Source organism: Apaloderma vittatum, unplaced genomic scaffold, assembly GCF_000703405.1.
Source record: "Apaloderma vittatum isolate BGI_N311 unplaced genomic scaffold, ASM70340v1 scaffold9036, whole genome shotgun sequence".
Classification (NCBI taxonomy): domain Eukaryota; kingdom Metazoa; phylum Chordata; class Aves; order Trogoniformes; family Trogonidae; genus Apaloderma; species Apaloderma vittatum.
This window is the reverse complement of record NW_009723332.1, coordinates 57,956-78,905: the sequence shown is the minus strand read 5'-3', so window position 1 is coordinate 78,905 and position 20,950 is coordinate 57,956. Positions and strand designations below refer to the sequence as shown.

The window sequence follows — 20,950 nt, the reverse complement described above, 5'->3', positions numbered from 1 at the left end:
TTTTTTTCCTTTTTCATGATCCTTTTTCTCCTTTTTTTTTTTTTTCATGCTTGGATATCTTTTGCTCTTTTTTTCCGCTTTTCTCTTAAACTGATGTAAGCTGTGTTGGAGTCCTATGTATTTACAGTAATGGTAATTTAAAATTTTTTTATTTTAGGATCCAACACAAGTAAAGAAGACAGCAAATTACCTAAGATGTGAGAAGTTCTCCCTTAGCAAAATAAAACCTTATTTTCAAAATGGACCGAAGTAAGCGGAATTCAATAGCAGGATTTCCACCACGCTTGGAGCGCGTTGAAGACTTGGACGGTGGCACTGGAGGAGAAGGAACTGCATCCCAGATAGGAAGAGTTTGTACCTCTTCATACAGAGCCCTGATAAGTGCCTTTTCCAGACTTACTCGTCTTGATGACTTCACATGTGAGAAAATTGGCTCTGGTTTCTTCTCTGAGGTGTTCAAGGTATGTATTTAGTTCTTTCCTCTCTTCATGCTGATTGCTTCATGTTTGGTGCTGAAAATGTACAAGCCAGCGTGTATACCAACTAAACTAAGAGTTTTGTTTTGGGGGTTTTTTTTGGTTTGCTTTTTCTTCTAATTTTCCTGTTTTGACAACTTTCTGTAGTGCATTTTATAGCAATTGTTTTTGTAGCCAGATATTTCTTAACACGAAATGAACTAATTTTTAAAGCTCTATGTGCCGCTGGAACGCATCTTTCCAGCTTTTATGGTGAAGCTGCTATGAGGTGTGTAAGGGTGCAAATAGACTTAGGTCATCTCTAAGTAACTGGGGAACAAGAGGTCTTGGTTTGTGTGAGTTTGGGAATTCACGTTTTGGAGTAGTTTTGTCTTAAGTCTATGTTGCTGATTTGACATTGTGTCTTTTCCTATTCTGTAAATTCAGGATGTAACTCTTTTTAATACTTGGACTTTTCCAGTGTTTAGGTTATGAATTTATCCTACAGTGGTATTGCGAATAATTTTTATGTTGTGACTTCAAAAATTTTTTAGTCAAATAGGTATATAGTTTGTAAACAGACTTTTACTGGGTGAAATAGTTATAATATTCTACCATGTGTTGTTGAGGAACATCATGGTGAAGTGCTCTGAGGCAAGATGCCTGCACATCTAGCAGAAAGGTACAGTATTATTGATCATTAGGAACTAAAAGTAGGTGGGGAAAAAGTGGCTAAAAGTAAAGGAGACTCAGCATCCATTAGTAAGGGATTTATTAAGAATATCTTATTTTAAGAGAGCACTTGCTTTAATCAGGTAGCAGCATACAGAAACAAACAGCTATTTGAGAATTTGCATTGAGACAAATCCCTGATACTCAGTTTGCCTTCCTGTGCATAAAGAAGTCTGATAACTGGAAAAACTTTTCTCTGCCATTCCCTGTTTCCGTAAGGTAGGCTAGACATCACATGGTGTCAGTCTGCAGCTAGTGGCGTTACTCCGAGAGGCGTGGTAGATGTCTTGAGTATCTAGGGCCTGTTTTCCCAGAAACAACCACAGACCTCCTGCAGGGAGACAATGAGCGATAAAGCTGCCTCTTTCACATGGGTTTCAAAGAAGTTCTGCTTCAGTTTTGGCACAAAGGGGTGAGAATGCATTAGGACCTTATCTTAGATGCAGTTCCATGCTCATTTAGGCAGGTTTCTGTTCTGCTAGTTTATCAGCCTGACCAACTCTGTCATTAATTCTACTGTGCCGATGATCAGATTTCATGCGAGAACCTTAATGTGCCTCCAGAAAGGAGAGCCTTGTGGTTTGACGCAGTTAAAGCTCAGTTTGGTCTGCAGGCTCTCAGCTAAATGGTTGAACTTGAGAAAAATCCAGGATAGTTCTAGACTTACTGCATAAGTAACTTTATAAGAGTAATGAGTCATTCCCTTTAAATTAGCAAAGGTGTCTTGAAAACCTGTATCACCTGAGCTTTTTCTGTTGTCTATTTGTCTTGCTTTGTGAGTATCATACACTGGGTTCACTCAAGTGTTGTGGCAAAGACTACTTGGAGTGTTTTGAGGGTGGGATTTTTGTTTTCCTGTGTAACTGATGTTTGTGATTTCTTCCCCTCAAATCATCTTCTGTGGAAACTCCTTTTTCAATATAGTCTGTCACAGTGGATAGAAGTTGCCTTCTCTTTACTTGGATAGGAATACATTACAGCTTTGATATGTATAAATGGTCATATGTGCTGTGAGTAATCTTTTAGTATTTCTGGTGCACCTTTATTCATGTGCATATTAGACTTTGAGGTTTATTCAACTGCATAAACTGTTAAACTAGCTTTTTTAATTTGATAGCCATCACTTTAACACTTCAAATTCACATTCACCTGAGTAGTATTATAGGTTTAGAAAACCTGAACTTTGTCAGGCTGTTAGCAATCTTGTTTGAAGCAGCTGACAGACTAGTACTTATTTTAATTTTCAATGGCAAGTGCAGCACACTGAGGCTGCTTTTAAGATTGAGCTGGGCAGAGCCTATTTATGTAAATAAACAATGCCCAGCCATGATCCCAAACCTTTAAATTCCTATCTGGGAATATGAGTAAGGGCTGATGGAGCCCTTAATTGTGGGGAGATAAGCATCATACTGAAACTAAATACTGTATTAGGAAATAGATACTAGTCGTTATAAAATGTGTGTGTTGGAACAGTGGTCAGACTAAAATTCAGGATCTTTTTCAATTCAAATATACCTGCAGATTCAAAGTTAGTACTAAATATTCAAGCTGCTGTAAAATTCCTTCAGGTGTTCTTGTCTCAACATTCAGTAGCTGAACTTTTGAGAGAGACTGGAAATACCTCAACTTTTGTCTGAATGTTAAAAATGGACTTCTTGAAGTTTATTGTTCATGTATACGTGAAATCAGGGATCGTGAATGCAATACAGAATTGTGGAAATTCAGCATCCTGCACGTTTGCGTGTTTGGAAGGTTGCTGTACAGGTGTGGTCACTGGGGAATTGGAGGGTTTTGACTCTTGAGGAGTGATGATGTCTTTTGCTATCCAGGGAAGAATTCATGGTTTTGTCTTGGGCAGTTCTGGATGCTAAAATAGTTGTTTCACTGTAGTTCTTCTGTAGTTGTAAATACACCTACCCATCTAATCAGCAGCGCTATCAGAAGATTGTTCAAGAGGAGGAAAACGATTTATGTTTGGGTGGCTCTGATTAGCTCTGTAGTGCAGGGACACCTCACTGCTGTTGTGATGAAAGGCTTAACTGCTGAAAGCTCCCTCCTCCATAACAGCTATGTATAATGGGGAAAAATAATTCCAAATTGTCAGGGAACATGCTAAACAAAACTGCTAAAGGTAGAGCAGCCCTCCAAAGATGATCTCTGGGACAGGCAGAGATCAAATTTGAAGACAGAACTCAAGTCAACAAGACCACAGTCTAGACCACCTTTAACTATGCTTTTAACCTCGTAGGAGTTGAGAGATTTACTATCTGAAATTAGTCATCTGAGAAAAAATTTCTTCCTGTGAAATACTCTAAGCATAATGTCAGTATAGTTTGTGTCTTCAGCATACACCTAGGAGGTTTATTCATATGATCAGTAAAAAATGTGCATAATACCTAAAAGAAATTTAAAAATCAGTTAACGAAATATTTAATGGTGGATGGACAAAGATGAGCCTATTGATGTATGACGTATAAGACGTAATGCAAAATAAACTGCCTCTTGGAGCCAAAATACTAAACAGCTGCGCATGAGTGCCTCCCATTTCAACATACTTGGTGTCAGCACCAAGCGCTAAGCACTCGGTTTACGATCCTCTATAACTTGAGATCCTTTCTGCCAAACTTGTGGCTACACAGTTTCCCCATTTTTGCACTTGTGCAGCAGATTTTTACCTAGTAAACCCTACTGGGTTAGATAATGCTGCATTTTTTGTGTATGGGTGTTGCACCCCTTCAAGCATTTCTTTATTTTTCAAGATCGCTTTCAATTCTAATCCTGACTAGGAAGTGCTTGGCCCTCCTTTACTCTCTGCTTTGACTTCAGGCAGATTCCTCCACAGTCCTACTTCATAATTTTACCAGTTTGCCTGTGAACCACTAGCTACTCCTTTTGATTATGATTTTACATTGCACCTTCATAGTATCACATTTATTTGTGAAGATGTCTTGTAAGATGCATTGAAGCCATTTGAAAAACAAGATATGATGAATCTTAGTGCTGATGTGACTTGGATGTCTTGAGAAACAAATGCTGGAAAGATGCTGATGACGCTCTGTGACGCACAGATTCCATAGCGCTATCCACATGCAAGGCCACGTCTGCATACAAAGAAAGGGCAGCGTACTCTTGGTTGACTGAGCAAGGGAGCGGTGGGTGCAGATGTCCTTGGGATATTCATACTGTATGTGCTTATCCTGTAAGGCTTCCTATTTGAATACTCTTCAATTCATCGACTAGTTGTTAGTCTTTTATTTTCTATGGTCAAATTTATGTGCTCCGAGTTTCAGAAGTGCTGACTGATCAGGGAAGGAGTGCCTGTCTAAATACGTAACTTGTGCCTGAGGCTAGGATCCTGTTTCTCGTATTTATTTAATGTCTTCAGGGTGCCTTAAACGTAAGCAGCATCCAGCTGTCTAATGTGAAAGGAGAAACAGGGCTCATGTAGAGCTGTGCTTAGGGCTAGCGTGAAGAAAGCTTTTATGTAATTCTTTTTATATAAAATATTTGTAACATAATGTTCTTACAACACAGCTTGTAGTTCTGTTACCTCTAACGTACACTGTCTAGTGCAATTTATGCTTGGTATCATTTATGATACTGTGTGTCTCAAGCACGTGGTCATGCTTGATCTCTGAAACAGCTGACTATGGTAGATCTGAGAGATACGATTGATCTGGCTTTCCCGAAGTGACTCATTGAGAGCTGCTTTTTTTGTGTGTTTGTGCTTCATGACATTATTACCATTCTGTTTGATTAACATCTCTCTCTGTGTTTGTCCATGATTATGCAGGCCTTGAGGAGTCCAGTGCAGAAATGTCTGATGTCGCTTTCTTCTTTTGGCCTGTGATCTAGGTTTGACAGAACCTGTGAGCTAGAACTGTGCAGTCGAGTAAGTGAGGGACTAACTTATAGGACTTCAGACACAGAAGTTATGAGGACAGGTCACTTGACGAAAAAACCTGTATCTGTCTTGGTTGGCATGAATATCTATTTTCATGTTATACTTCTCCTGTTATGTCTCATGATTAAACTATATGTTTTAAAATAAAAACATTATGGACTTCCCAAACAGTTAAGTCTTGGAAGAGTTACTAGGTCATTTATACACACACTGCCACATAATAACTTCCCAAACAGTTAAGTCTTGGAAGAGTTATTAGGTCATTTACACACACACTGCCACATAATCAAATGTTATCTTTTACCAGGAACAGGTATTTTGTCTACAGCGGATATTGACACCTAATACAACACAGGTATACCCCACACCCCTGTTGTTGATTTGTTTTTTTTTAAATTCTGTTCTGAAGACCTCAAAGACAGTACCATGGATTCCAGCACTCAGTGTGTAATCTCACTGTTGAAGATTTGTACCTAACTTGAAGTCTCTGGACCTACTAGTCTACCCAGTTTTTATTTGTATTATTTTGACTGGGCCAGAATCTTTCTAATACCTTTTCTTCCCTCCCTATAAAACTTGGCACGTGTTATTAAGTTAGGTTTTGACCCTTTTGGTGTGTTAAGTAGTCCCAATTTCTGTCTCTTCTTGTCCCACCCCCACTCCAGGACTGACCTAGTTCTTGCAGGTTTAAGTCTTTCCAGCGTCTTCTCCAACATATTTCTCTTTCGGTGTGTTAAGTAGTCCCAATTTCTGTCTCTTTTTTTGTCCCACCCCAACTCCAGGACTGACCTAGTTCTTGCAATACAGGTTTAAGTCTTTCCAGCATCTTCTCCAACATATTTCTCTTTTTGAAGTGGACATCTTAACACAGAATGCCCTAGTTTTGTTCTTAACAATGACATATAAAAACTATCATTTTGCTTTACAAATAATTGTTTTTTGTTTTACAAATAATGCACACCACTTGCTATCATAGCACATTAGTACCTTACGTTTAGTGGGTGCGAGTCTCCTCTCTGTAGCCTTCAATCCTTGTTTGTAGTGAGGTTTTTCATTTGAGTAGGTTAATTTTTGCTCAGATGGACTAAAGATATAAAGCGACCTTCACCATTTAATGAAATACGGTGAGTAGGATAATGCTACGAACTTAGAAGTTTCAAATTTGTCTGAATGGCAACTTCCATCAGCGAGCTGGAAGCGAATGGAGAATATTGAGTAACAGGAGGCCTGGCCCAGTTCCTCTGGAAGCTTGGTGAAAGACTTCCCTATCTTATGCTGCTTTGTCACGTATCTTGAGCTATCATTAGTCAGTCTTTAATCTAGTTCTGGTCTCTCTGTGTGCTCCTGTCCCCTCTGTGTGCATCTATTTGCTGCATTAATGGGTTGTCAGTCTTCAGGACTGTCAAATCAATACCTTCCCCGTAAATTCTGGCACCAGACTTTAGGCCAACATTACATTCTTAAAGGTGACGTTAGTATCTCTGTAAAATCACTACAGTGGGCAGAATGCTTGTATATTTTTGATGTAGAGGAATATAGGAAACCTAATTGTGTGTGGGTGTTTTGCTTTAAGGTAGCTGCAGAATATGAGATTTAGCGTTGCTGGAACCATTGCTTGGTTAACAGTGCATGTTTGAACTTATATCATGTCCCCAGACTTACAAATGCAGTAACAGGAATTTTCTTCTTGTTATTAGTAGTATACTGGAGATAATTGAGCTTATTTTTTTTTTCTGGAAACTACTGAGTAGACATAATTGCTTTCTACAAGTTTTGCTTATCTCAAGCTTTTGCATTTTTATTACTGTTTAGGCCTTCCTACCAGACTGTACATCTTTATGTGTTTTTCTTTGCTGTATAGATTTGTGGAGTCAAAAGCGTAGGGTTGGAAAAGACTTAATGTCATCTTGCTCTTCAACCTTTTGTCCCAGTGCAAAAGCAGCTTTATCTGTCGTTCTTCATGGACATCTCCTTAACTTATTCTTTAAAGCTGATAGTAGAGGCTACTGCGATGGAAGATTCAAACTCCAGGGTATCTCTGAAGAGTCAGTTTTACTGAGCATGAGACCAGTGGTATCATCATAAGCCACACTGGACCAAAAACCCTCCAGCAGTAGATTAGGCTGTTCTGACTTCTGTGAAGATGATGTGCAATGAAGAGCCCCTTCATCTGGTTGAGCTGGAAGGGCAGAAGCTCTTGGCAGAGGGATGGTAAAAATTTACTGAGGAAATGATAAAGCATCTGCAAGACTTGCTTTCCGTCATCTGTGTGTGCTTTCATACAGTCACACAGTCTCTGTTTAGAATGATGGTCATTTTGTCTTAAGGAACAGAATAGGAATGCTGTGCATTTAGAAGTCTGAAGTACAACAAAAGTATATTTTTGCATAACTCATAAGGTAGAATTTCTGATATTCAGGTTAAAAATATTCTGAAGGAAGCATTGAAGTAGAAGTCAGCTGATAATGTGAAGTTTCATGGGAAACCTCAAATTCGTCTTATGCTTTTTCTTCATCCTTACTGCTTCAGTTTCAAAGTTCTCTCGTTTTCTAATGTGTTTTGAACATCTAGTGTAAGGTTTGTCCTAGGAAAGGATCCTCTTTGATTGCTTCTGGAATTTGCAGCCTAATCAGGGGCCTGAACAAATATAGGCATTCTAAACACACAGCGTCCTCAATATTTATGGGACTATTTGATAGGCTTAAGGTGTTTTATTTTAGTTACCCTTTGAAATATTTGTGTGCAACTATCTAACTGTATTAAATACTTTTTCGACATTGGGTATTGTCTCTTCTAAAGCTGGAGAACTGTAATACTTGGTGTCAACACGTGGGAAAAATGAGCAATAAAGATTATTGAATAACTAGAAAAGTGAATGACTTCAATCTTAATATTTTCTGTATAAAAATGATGTCATTACAGTGCATAAATAGTCTTAACAATGAGGAGATGGTTGTTTGAAGGTACTTTTCAGTGTGGTGAAAAAAGGCACAATAAGGCCCTATGGCTAGAAGCTGTAGTGAGAAAAGTGCTTATTTTTTAAAATTATGTGGCTATGGGAACAGCCTCACCAACCAGAACTTGTATTCTCTCTCCTGTTGGTTGATTGGTGATATTTGTAGCCATCCTGGGTTGTTTTGTTTGTTTGTTTGTTTGTTTTTTTTTTAAATGTTTCTGACTAAGCTTGGCAAGGTATTGAGAAACTTGGCGTTACCGGCAGTTTAAGGCCACTAATTTTGAGACCTAATTGTCTAGACAATTGGATTTTAATTTAATTATTTTACTGAAGAATTTGTTTTTTTTTTTTTTCTCCTTGAGATTGATGTTGCTGCATCAGGCAAAATGAGATACTTCAGGCTCTGCTTATGACATACAGTGTCAGAAGTCCTTGTCGCTTGAAAAATGAGTAGGGAATGAGTAAGTAGATTAGATCTGCATAGCCAATATTTAGAATAATATTTGGTTTTGTAGGCATGAGGAATATACCTTGTGATTGAGAAGTGACACTAGTTTGAGCTGTGTGTGTCTTCCCTCACGCAGGTGTCGTGTGGTGTTCTTCTAAATTTCTTCTTTCATTCTGTTGCAGTGGGATAGAGCTGTTGGAGTTGTCACTGCCTTCCCTAGGGGATATGATGCCTGTGAGAAAGACAGAGAGCAAATCTTGTCCACACCTCTTCGTCTCATTTCTTATTTCATTGGCGTTCAATTTTAAACTGAGAATCTTCCCCTTTGATTAGTGGAGGAAATTCTTTGCTGATGATGATGGAAGCAAGATATTTGAATCTTAAGGTCTCTTATATGAAGTTACAGTTTAAAGCACAGCACTGATGGTTTCCTTGGGCGTACTTCACTCTGTGTGTTACATAAACTGGCAGAGAAGGCTAGAATAACTTTGAAACTTTGTGTCAAGTTCTTGAGTTATATCAGCTAGGTGGTACTAGTCTTTTCTGCTCTGATATTTGTCAGGAGTAGGAGGAAGCACCATTCTGGAACTGAGATGAGGCATATATCTCAAGGATATTCGTGCTTTCTTAGTCAAAGTAGAACTCTTGTGAGTTTGGTTTGTCTCGTACTGATGTGTGAATTATCAGCCTTTTCAAACCCTTCTACTATCTGCTAAGATGATCTGCATGGTAACCACTAAACCAGACAGCTGTCTTCCTCTCGCTAATGATTTTTTAGGTTACTGAGGTGCAAAGTTGCTGTCATCCTAGACCTTGTCACTTAATTAGCTAATGATTTTATAGGGCATAGACTGTGGAGACAAGTAGCCTTACTCCAACACAGATCATTAAAGTAGGAATTCAAAATGTCGTATGCGTTACTGTTCTTTCCGGATTGCGCAACTGGGGCAAAATACTTCATCCCCATTCATGTGTGAGTGTCACTAAAATACAGAACTACCTCTCTGACTTGCAGGGCTCTCTTATTCTCACATTTAGCAAAACTGAGAATGCGAAATTGAGGAGCATTTCACATTTGTAACCTGAAATAAGTCCTGATTTTTATTTCTTTTTCTGGCTCAAAGTCTTAAGATGTGCACATTACAATCACCTTGTAACATCAGCTGAGGAAACTCTGGGAGGGGCTCAAAAGCTGTCACCAGGTAGCAGATCTGGTGGAAGCCTTGCCTATTGTAGTGGTATTGAAAAACTTTATGAAAATTTTCAAAACCATATTTCTGTAAAACTTTTTCATACAGTCCTACTTGGTATCACTACAAGTAAGTCTAAAACTATACTGAGTGATGCAAATTAAAATTTTTTGCTAACACTACAATTTGCTTTCTCTGGTTTGGTCAGCCAGCTTCTCTGCTGAAAAAAGAAACCTTTGGAGAATATGGCAGAAGTGTTATTATACCCTGAAAGTGAAGGATTTGTTTCTTTAGTAAAAAGCCAGGACAGTAATCACTGAAACATACTTGATGCTAAAAGAATACTCAGTCAAAAAAACCGAATGTACATTAGTGTAAAGTTGTTCATTTTGAAATGTACTTACTGTTTGGAAACTTGGCCTCTTCTACCACTTGTTGAGCAGCTGATATGTTGAATGTCTGAGGTAAATCCTCACTGTCCTCACAACCAGAGAGAATGATCACAAATTCTGTCAACAATAAGGCACTCTGATACTGTAACAAGTGGGACTTTGCTATAAGAGATCAGCCCCGGTTGGATTTTATGTTCAGTGCAGTGACTTCTGTAGTTCTGAGTCCTTCAGGCTTTTGATTTTCTTCAGGAAGAAAAGTTGTGCCAATCTGAGTATTGTTGTGCAGTTTCCCAGGGGCAAAGCGGCAGCAAGATTCCCTTGGCACAGAAATGTTTGTGTGCTTTTTTCTTATTTTCTGTAATAATTTCTCAAGCACAGTTAAATGATCAGTTTAGTTTTCTGATCTGGATGGAGATGTGCTGGGTTGGCAGCTCGGGGATTTTCTGTGTTTTGCCAGCTGGCAAACATGCACATTTGTGTAAGCTCATTCATAGCTGATGCTGAGAGACAGGTGCTGATTTACTGTTCTTCAGATAACTGTGCTGGCATATGTCCAGTGTGAAGAGGACTGCGCTTAGAGAACAAGAGTGCATCGCTTAAGATCGTTGTGACACACCTCTCTGAATACTTACTGGTATTGGGAGAGAGGGAAGGTTAAATGTATTTCAGTGTTGGGTTTTGCTGCCTGTGTCTGAAGAATGTCTGTGTCATAGTAATACACAGGCACGTGCTACTGACTAATAGGAAATCTAAAAATGAGAAGTGCAAATTTTTGATGGCAGTAACAGAAAAGAGATGTTGTTTACAGTCTCAAATCTACCAGAGAAAGGAACTCCAAAACCTGTATGGTATGGCTTCTGTTCATCTTTACTGCTTCAGCTGTGGGAAATTCTGTATGCAAGTCGTCCAGAACATCTTGTTCCCAGTAGGTGCTGAGGCCATTCCCAAATTATAAGGACTCCCTTCTCCTGTCTGCACGCTCTCTGTGCCTGGGAGTCTCCGTGGCTGCTGACCCCATCTCGCTGTGCTTGTCCCAGCCTGGGAGCAGTTTGGGGCAGCTGCGTGGCCCTTGGTGCACCGCTCTACACGAGTGGGACCTCTGTTGGATGGTCTGGTTGAGGAGAGGACAGAGCTGTGAAACATCCGCTGGAGTAATCGATACTGAGACAGCATTGCTTTGTTAACTAATCCGTAGCTGACAATAGGTCTAACACTGAGTCACTACTGACAGTTTGTAATTTTCACATCAGCTGCCTGCAGTTACGTCCTGCAAATGCAATTCGGGTGCTTCCTAGCCTTTACTGACAATGGTGGGACACACAAGGAATTGCGTGGTATATTTAATTAGCTGCTCTTTTGCTAGGAGAACTCAATTCTCAAGAGGAGCATTTCCATGAAGGCTTAAGTTAAAAGAAACTGATTAGAACTTTTGTTTTGCCTATAGCCTGAAAGTTACTAAATGCAGTAATTTGTAAAAACTTAAGTATCTTCAAGTAAGCAAAATGTAGCTCTTTCATACTTACTGCTCTCTTCTTTTTTGGTTGTGGTCAAATCCTAGTGCTGTAACTTTGATTATGGTAGCAGCAGTCATATGCCAGCAGGCTCTGTTCTGAAATGTGAGACTGACTTCCTTTCTCATGCATGGTAACATTTATTTGAAAGATTTATCAAGGAAACGTAAGGAAATTATTTCTGCCTAAAATAAAACCTTCTCTCAAGGCTCCCATACAGATTTTGAAAACAAAGCCAACAAATGTGTTTGATGAATAGCAATGATGACATCATTGGTATGTGGGGGGACTGCATGCTCAGTACCAAACTTGTAATATACTGCAAAAGAGTATATTAAGGTACAATTATATGACAGGAAAACTCAGCCTGAAGAGTGTTTTGCTTCAAAAGCATTTGCAGATAATGTAAATCTCATCATCTCTCATACAGGGTAAACCCATAGTAACACAGGAGATTATTTAACTGTAAGTATTAAAAATTAAATAGGAAAATAAGGACACAGATACAGTATCTGATTATGTATTATCTTTGAATGTTGCAATTAATCATTTGCAGATATCAAACCTCCTGGCAGGTGGATAGCAATGTCACCTCCGTTTTGCAGATACACTTGAAGAGGGAACGAAAGTAAGTGAAGCAGCATACCCAGGGTTGTTCCTTGAGCTGAGTGTAGCTCAAGATGATAGCTAATATAAAAAATGAAGAATAAGCTCCTGGTTCTGTACTTGAATTTCATTATTTCTTCTGCTTTCCTGGCTACAACATTAGACTTAGGTATTAAATACATACTTGAACTGTGAACTGTAGTTGTGCTACAATGCCCTCTGCAATTTCTTGCCTAGTACTTAAGGGGTGGGTCCATGTTCCTTCTCCTGGATTGCGGGAGGGAAATTTATATAGTTACATTCTGCTGAACTGGCTACAAAAGCAGTGAACTTCCCCATCCAGGCTGTGCCTGTTTATATCTCATCTCAAACTGTGGAACAATAGTCCTCTGATTAATTTGTGCTTTCTCTCAAAATAAGACTGTAGTCTCTTTTCATCTTTATGATTTGATTGAGATCAAGTTAATGGCAGAGAGAAATGTGCAGATTCCTATCAATTAATGGTTTGTTTAAAATAAATGAATGCTCTATTTTGGGCCCTGGTTCTACATTACAGTGGGCAAAGAAAAACAGAATACAAAAGAAAAATTGAGGGGTTTTTGGCACACACAGATGGGCTTACAAAGTATCAATGGTACTGCTGTCTCACTAATTATAAATTCACTTTAGTTGGCAAAAAAAATGGCGAACTTGTTTGACTGTAGGTGTGGAATATGCTGTAGTAATTGAACTTCTTACTTTGCTGAATTTGGTGATGCTATAAGCTACTAAAGTTATCAAAGTAGGATCTTTGTTTGCTGACCAAACCTTTGTACTAAAGGGAAAGTGTTAAAGGCTCCAACTTCTTCTGTGTATTTCTCACAACTATTTTTAGTAATAGAAAGTAGTGGAGTCACAGTTACTGTCAGGCTTTTAAAAAGTTTTGGGTTTTGTTTAGTACCTTGTTTCTGTATGTCTCCTGAACCTGTGCATAAACTCTTGTAACACAAGCTGACTAGTTTTGTTTGGCAAAATTTTGTTGCACTTGGCAGACTTCTCTCTTGCTGCAAGAACTTAAAGCATAATGACTTTATACACCACTACGCTGAAGACGAACACAACCCACTCTGACTCCCTAGCATCAACGTAGCAGCTTAGTATTACCTTAACTTATGTATTTCTTTAAGCTTCTGTTTGTCACTGCAAATTTTCCTAGCGACTTGAGATTTTTGACTTGATATAGGCACTGCTGCTATGAATATGTGTCTGACAGTGGGTACGTTTTGATGTTTAGAAAAAGCATTTGAGATTCTAGTTTTACAAACAGTATGATCTAAGCTGAAAAACAGGGTTGTTAGGGATTATTAAATGGAGCTTTTTTTCTTCAGTCAAGTATAGAGTTTAGGCATTATTTTAATATATTCATCCTCAAGGCATGAATATATGTCCGTATGAGTATAATGAGTATAATGGCTTGGTGGCTTGACTGTGGTGTATGAAATACATCTGACTCTATTTTTTTAATAATATTTATTTATTTATTTTCAAGATTCATTCTACTATCACAGCAAGGAAGTAAACTGTTTTTGAAAGAGAGAGAGGCCAAATGCCGTTATCTGCTTCAGGACTGTTTCTCTGTCATTTAGTAGGGAATCATGTGATGCAGTCTTTAATAATAATTATTTTTTTATCATCTCGTGTTTCTCAATAGCTTTATTGTGGATTAAATCAATCAAAATCATACTGTATAGCATAGTTAATGCAAACAGTCTAGCAAGGTAACTAAGGTAGCATCTTCATCTGTGGTCATCATAAGAAAAAGTACTTGCAAATCAGATGAAGACAGACTGTTACAGGGAAGAGTTTGATGGAAGGTGACATAAGTAAGTACAAAGCCGTTTGACATTTGCTCTTATTTCACTAACATGAAGGGTGCAGGCTGAATGCGGAGGAAATATTTGAATTTGTAAGTGTAAGGTTGGTGAGCCAGTGTAAAAATATGTGCAGCATTCTTGTGGATAGTACAGTGAGCTCAGAAACCAGAAGCAAACTTGGGGAAGGCCGTATGTTTGGATTAGAGAGGACTCCTTTTAAAATGGTACTTTGGACACAGGACAGGAAAGATGAAATGGCCAGATGAAGACTTAGGCGAGTAGAAGAATGAAGAAAGAATTGGTGTGTGTGCTAGAGCTAGAATGGCCACATGATTTTATGTAGTAGGCTGTAAAAGTAAAGATCTGTAAATGTAATTAAGCGGTGAGGCTAGATACTGGAAGAGGGGAAGGTAAGGGAAAAGTGGAAAGCAATTAAATGCAGTTTTGGAAGAGAATAGTGACAAAATACTTCCAGCTATGTAATTATGATTTGGAAAATAATGAAACTGCAGTGAAAAAATAGGGGCAAAACTGAAAGCTGTATTGGCAGATTTATAAGATCTGCATTAGGGAATGTTCTTCGGGCGCTTATTCCAAGACCACGTGGAAAAGAACAGTCAAAAAAGCCTTGTGAAAGATGAAGTTAGGCTAAAATTCAGCTGTTGCTTAAATGCTTTTCCCCTTCAGTCCAGGCAAAAAGTGGAAGTAATATAAATATTTGGATTTTCAGAAAGCCCTCACATATCTGTATGGCTTAATAAATAATGTATTTAGTTTGGGGTTTTTTTAAATAGTAAAGTACTTTGCAGTGAAGCAGCAAGCTGAAAATTAAACCCACCAAATTTTGCAAATACTCCTTGTGTGAACCTGGTACAACGGTTATATTGAATGTGAACCCCGCTCAATCTCTATTATGAGATTTTTCTCAGACATATTACTATTTCGAAATCCATGACTCCCTCGATTTCTCACTTGCCATTAAAGGAAGGGGTAAGGTCCAGGATTAGAACACAGTTTGGAGACACAGTGAGCAGGCAGGCTGTGCCACTAGCCATTGCCAGGTCAAAGTACTCTGATCCGAGAAGAATCGGAGTGCAAAGGGGCGATTGAACTGCTGCCAGCAATGAAACAGGGAGGCAGTATCTGGTTACTGTGACCTCGGAGATGGAAACACACAGGTAAGCAGACTGAGAAGTCAGCAGCACGTGCAAAGCAGCATGGGAGAGCAGCTGTAGGATTGTCAAAATATTTCTAAGCAGCCACATGATCGTCCAGACATCACTGAAAGGTTACTTGCTCTGATATGCACGGAACCTTAATTAATAATAATGTCAACAGCGTTAAAAGCTTTACAGCAATCTGCAAGTTACATCAGTGAAGGGTTTGAATCGCATGAGTGAGTCCCTGTTTATGTTGAGTGCATGAGCGTATGCCTGAGGCAAACCGCCTTGTAAACAAATGTTAAATTGGAGCAGCAACCTTTCCAAAAGGTGGTCAAAACATCACCTCCGTGTTTTCATTGCACAGAGGTGGCCTGAAAGGAGATGAAGGGTTAAACCTAGACACTTTGATGTGATTTTGACAAGGGATACTAAAATAGATCCAAATTTTGTTTATGGTATGACTAACAGGTAAGTAGGCACCGATAGCTCTTTCTACCTTGATGATCCAGAGCTTGACTGAGACCTTGAAGATAGGACCTGTCTGTTTTCTGTTGGCAGTTCATTCTTGCCACAGAAGGGCTTTTTGGCAGCAGTGTTTCAGAGGAGAGAACACGATTACCCTTATGTATATTCCAAGTGAGTAGCATTGTGTTCCATAACATATAAACTGATATTTGATTTTATTCATAACACTGGATATTGTCCTCTTGATAAGATGCCCTCCCACCTCCAGTTCTGCTTATTCGTCCTTGCTTAAAGGGTAGCTAGCAAAAGTTTTCCCACCTCTTCTTTGGTTTGATTAGGTAATTTGGTGTTCTATCAGATTGGACAGGAATACATCCTCCAGTTGAAATAAAATTGCTGATGTTACCTTACAGTGTCCCTTTAGGTGAAACAAAGCACAGCACAGTGTTGAGTGCTGTTTAGAGTGCAGTTATACGGACAGAATATGCTGTATATGCTAGAAATCTGAGCTATTTCCAAGCATGCGTAGAATAATTTTATAAAACAAATGAAAGGACCTCCCCTCCCCCAGCCTTACTACAGAAGCTTGTTCAGTTTTTCAAGACTGAAAAAACTGCAGAATATTCTCTGAAATAGAGAATGACAAAATCTGTCTTTGCAAAAGCAGTTCAGTGTTCTCTGAATATGGAGTTATTACTGTGGACCGCTGGACCTTTGAGAAGCAGTTGCTAACGGCTTCCTCTAGTGTATCAGACCTGAAAACCCAGGAAGCATGCAGGACACGGTGCTCCAAAACCTGACCCACCTTCTTTTCTGAGGTCCCTAGCTCAAGAAGAGTGGTCGGAACCAAGAAGAGACAAAAGACAAGGAAAAAGAGACAAAAGACAAGGAAAAAGAGACAAAAGACAAGGAAAAAGGTCCTATGATAAATTCTACTTTTACCTCAGAGCTGAGGCAAAAGGACTTTAAATTTTGGCATGGAACTGAGCAAATTACAAAAATGGACAGAAAATTAAGAGGTAGCTAGCAGAGTTAATAAGAAGGCAAATACTGTTTAAGACCACACTCTATCTGAATTCTTGCTTACCTTCTACCTCTGTTTATTTCCTTTTGGCATACCTTGAAGCTTCTGTGCTAGTGAAAACCCGATTTCTGAGGAAGTTCTGTTGTAGGAGTTAAGTTCCTTCAAATTCTTTCCCATTCCCTGCAAACTCCAAATTACTCTGCCACAGCACCCAAGACTATGAAACCTTCTGCTGCTGTGTATAGCTTCAAAGCTTTTAATTTGTCCTCTTAAATTGAATTTGCATTGTTGGAATGTCTTCCTTTCTTAAATCTGTGAAAGCATTTTTAATTTTTTTTTATTCCTTAGCCGAAGCCTTACTACTAATAAAACTAATGCATTATTAAAATATGTTTTTAAAGTCTGGATATAGATGCTGACCTGTCCAGCTTAGCTTGTTCATTCAAAATTGACTGGGTATGCAAAAGCTGCTTAACATTAAAAATTAATGAAAGCATACAATAGACACAAGAAACCTGACAAGTAACAATAAACCTCATCAACTTAACGTGCAATCATCCCACTTAAAACCAATAAGCTTGCCAAACAGGCAAGACAGGTTGTGTGCAGAAGGATTCTAGATTATCTCGTTATAGTGCACTAAAGCTGTAGTTCAACCAGTTTTATTTTAAATCCAGCATTGCCACTGAAAGGAGGAGTCCCGTGCTTATGACCTTGCTGTTGGTTTCTGCTCTCGGTGCTAGTTTCTGTGTCCTTCTCCACGTTCTTTCTCTTATCCTTCTTGCACTGGGATTACTGGGTGACTGTGGGTGAGGCATCTGAAGAGCTTATGTGCACGGGCAGGGGAAAAAGCAGGAGAAAAAGGTCTGTGGGCTATTTTTTCTACTCACCCAGTACCTCAGTGTTGCTTACCACACTTAACTGTGATCTTTCCAATGCTACCCTATACTTCAGACTAGGGCGGGAATAGGCAATTCGTTAGCGTTACGGAAGACACACATCTGAAACGTAACACCCTTTCCTCCTAGTACATCCCCGTGCTGAATTCATAATGTTTTGTGTCTAGGTGAGCGCGTTTAGCTGAAATACTCCCCTTGTTCTTGCCAGTATGGTGTGTAAATAAAACTTGAAAAATGAGCGTCATTTGCTGCCTCGGACCTACCAGGGAGCTTCACTTCCAAAAAAAACATACCCAGCTTTCTTCTTGCATCTACTTATCATGAGTTCAGCTATTCTTTCTGTAACTGATGTATCACAGCCAAAGAATTGTTTTATTGGAAAAGATTGCAAGCAGAGTCTGCCAGAATAAAAGGACGCAGGCTGCCATTCTTTAAAATGTAGGTAGATTATAGGTACCTACATAATAATATAGATTTCTGGTTTTAATTGGAAAGCTGCTGAGAGTCTTAAATTCTGGCATCACAGACTTTTTTAAACTAATCTCCATAAGCATGAATGAATTTGCTGTGGTGGTAGTTGAGTGCTTTCAGAAATACATATTTTCTGTATATGAGCTGCTGGTACTGATGTAGGAGGAAAATAATCAGAACACAATTTCTTTGAAGACTGCCAGTGTGCATGTGGGAATGCCCAACGGTGGGGAAATCCAAAGGATTAACAAGCTTTACACTATCTTGATAACTTCTTTCTAATAGTACCACATGTCTACGTAATTCTGGTCTGGTTGCTGACAAATAGGCTGTTGGAGAGTATCAGGTTAGAAATGGCCGCATTCAAGCATTTCTAGCTGGGGAAGGTGACTCTGAATGGTGTGCTGGTTCTGCACATTTTCTAGAAAAATCCTCTTTTTCATGCTGGTGCTCTGCAGCCACTACTAACCTTCTAGACTCTGTGGTGCTATATCCATAACCTCTCTGCTTTGCAGCAGGGGTTGGTGTGAATGCTTTCTGTCCACCGAATGTATCATCTGGTTCATGGTCTTGGTTCAGGAATAAACGCTCAATGCCTCTGAAATCTGCCCTGTAGCTGTAACCAGCAGATCCTCTCACAACACATCCTGTGGAACAATAACAGCAACCACTGGAATGGGAAAACAATAGGAACATGAGTGGAATGAAGGTGAGTTTTGTAGATCTTGCAGTAGGAAGCTTCCTCTCCCTGGACAAGTCAGTGGCTTTCCTCACTTGTATAAGGAAACTAACTGCATTTTTTTTTCCCAAAACTTCTCAAGCTTTCTGTCATCACCAGTTGGATTGTATGCTTATAGAAGGTCTGTATGATAAAAACTACAGAAATCAGAGTATAGATCGAGTCGTTTATCATGAAGGATCTCTAAGTTGTGCTGCAATGGTGCTGTGCCTTGTCTTACATTTCATATCCGTACCATTTCTTGCTTCTGTCCTATAGGTAAGGCACAGAACTTCAGACCAGATAATGGCTTTGAAGATGAACAAGCTGAACAGCAACAGAGCAAACATGCTGAAAGAGGTTCAACTTATGAATAGACTCTCACATCCAAACATCTTAAGGTATACAGGCTTTTTTTCTGAACCGTTGTCTTTAGTAGAGCTTCCCTATTTTCAATTTTTAGTTATTATCTGTTTTTTTATTTATGCCCATTTTTTATTATTTTTTTCTTAAAACCCCCAAACCCTGTGAACAGAATTTTTACTCATAATATACTATATTAGTTCTATCCCAGTATATTTATTCAGGTGTTGTAGTAATCTCTACCTAATTAGAATTCTTAGTCTCTTCTCTGCTCCAAGGTGAAGTGAGGTCCCAGCAACTCCTCTGGCTCTTCTGTTTGTGGGTTTGTTGGGGGTTTTTTTGGTGTTTTGTTTTTTTTTTTTTCCTAAATTATGTCAGGTATCTGGCTTTTTAGGTTTCAGGATCATTAATTGTTTCTTGCATCTATCAACTACTTTCTTTCCCTCCGAATCCTTAGGTAAGCCGTATATGATCCTAGGGACTGATGGAGCTGCTTTTTTCATAAGATTTCTGAAAAGAGTAACTTAGAGGATTAGCATTGTCAGAATCATGAAGTCGATATATTTCATCAGTTTATTAACTTTCTGTGGTTTGTAAATCTTATTTTTAAAAACATCTAGCTTTACAAGTCTGTTAAAAATCAAGTATTTAATTTGGGCTGGAATGAGAGAAAGTAGGAAAGGGGTAGTTTGACAGGCAAGAAGCATTCAGCTGGAGCTTAGTGTAACCCTGTTCCCCCTTGAATAGAGTTATACAGATGTTGCTGAGAACAAAAGTTACTGTGCTCAGTTCTGAGTAATTGCTGAAATTCGGATGTCTTATGATGTCTGAAAGATCATGTCGACGATATACTGGTCCCTTCTGGCCCTAGAGCCTACGAATAATTTGAAGTCAGTGGTGCTGCACAGATGGTCCTGAAGAAGGAAGAATAATGCCTTGATTTGTGCATGAAGCAGAAAAGGAATTCCATTTGGTCTCGCGGTTATTACAGGATTGATAGAGAAATCTTTTTTTCCTGTGTGCTCCACTAAGCAGTTATGAGTGAATACATAGGAAATAAATAACTTAAATAGAAACAGTTTATCTTTGCATAATTTGTTTTGAAGAATAAGCTGCGCTTGCTGTATGAGTGACTTGATTTGAGGCGTCTTCAAAGAGAGTAGGTTCCCTGGTAAAAAATGTTGCCTTTTTTCTTATGTATTAGGTAAGTACCCTTACTACGGAAAATGCAAATGGAAAAACTGTATTAAGTTTTAGTTTATTATTTGATTGAGTAATAATATAAAGTGAGAACTATTATTTTTCTTTCTGTAGCAGATGACTTGGCATTATGTGTCATTTTATTTTTGGTTTAAAATCACCTACTGCAGTGTTTCCAGTTTTCAGTCCCTTTATATCTTGGAGAAGATTTTGCCCTTTTTAAATATTACCTGTTTGTGTGTATATATATATATACACACACACACAAATGTAAACATCTCTATTTCAGAAACCTTTAAATCATTAATGCTTCTACTAGGGTTGTCAGAATTAGTTTTGGACCTATTTTGCACCTTAGAAACATAATAAAAATAGTATTTGATAATAATTTGCCTATTAAATCATTAATGCTTCTACTAGGGTTGTCAAAATTAGTTTAGGACCTACTTGGCACCTTAGAAACATAATATAAAGAGCATTTGATAAAAATTTGCCTTTGTAGTAAAGTGAGAGGTGAAAATGTGTTGTCGAGTAAGAGCAGCTGGGGTATTATTGCTGAGAGTTCACTAGAAAAATGTTCTACAACAACATGTTCCTGCT

The 20,950-nt window shown here is 38.7% G+C and overlaps 1 protein-coding gene across 1 annotated transcript in view; it reads left to right on the top strand.

The window, feature by feature from the left end:
* The first annotated feature begins 239 nt into the window (after window positions 1-239).
* The window catches only part of TESK2 (testis-specific kinase 2), a 69,444-nt gene continuing 48,733 nt past the window's right edge, over window positions 240-20,950 (top strand). Inside the window, exons 1-2 of the mRNA XM_009872070.1 lie at window positions 240-461; window positions 19,067-19,188. Coding sequence (XP_009870372.1) covers window positions 240-461; window positions 19,067-19,188 — 344 coding nt within the window. The remainder of the gene's footprint in view (window positions 462-19,066; window positions 19,189-20,950) is intronic.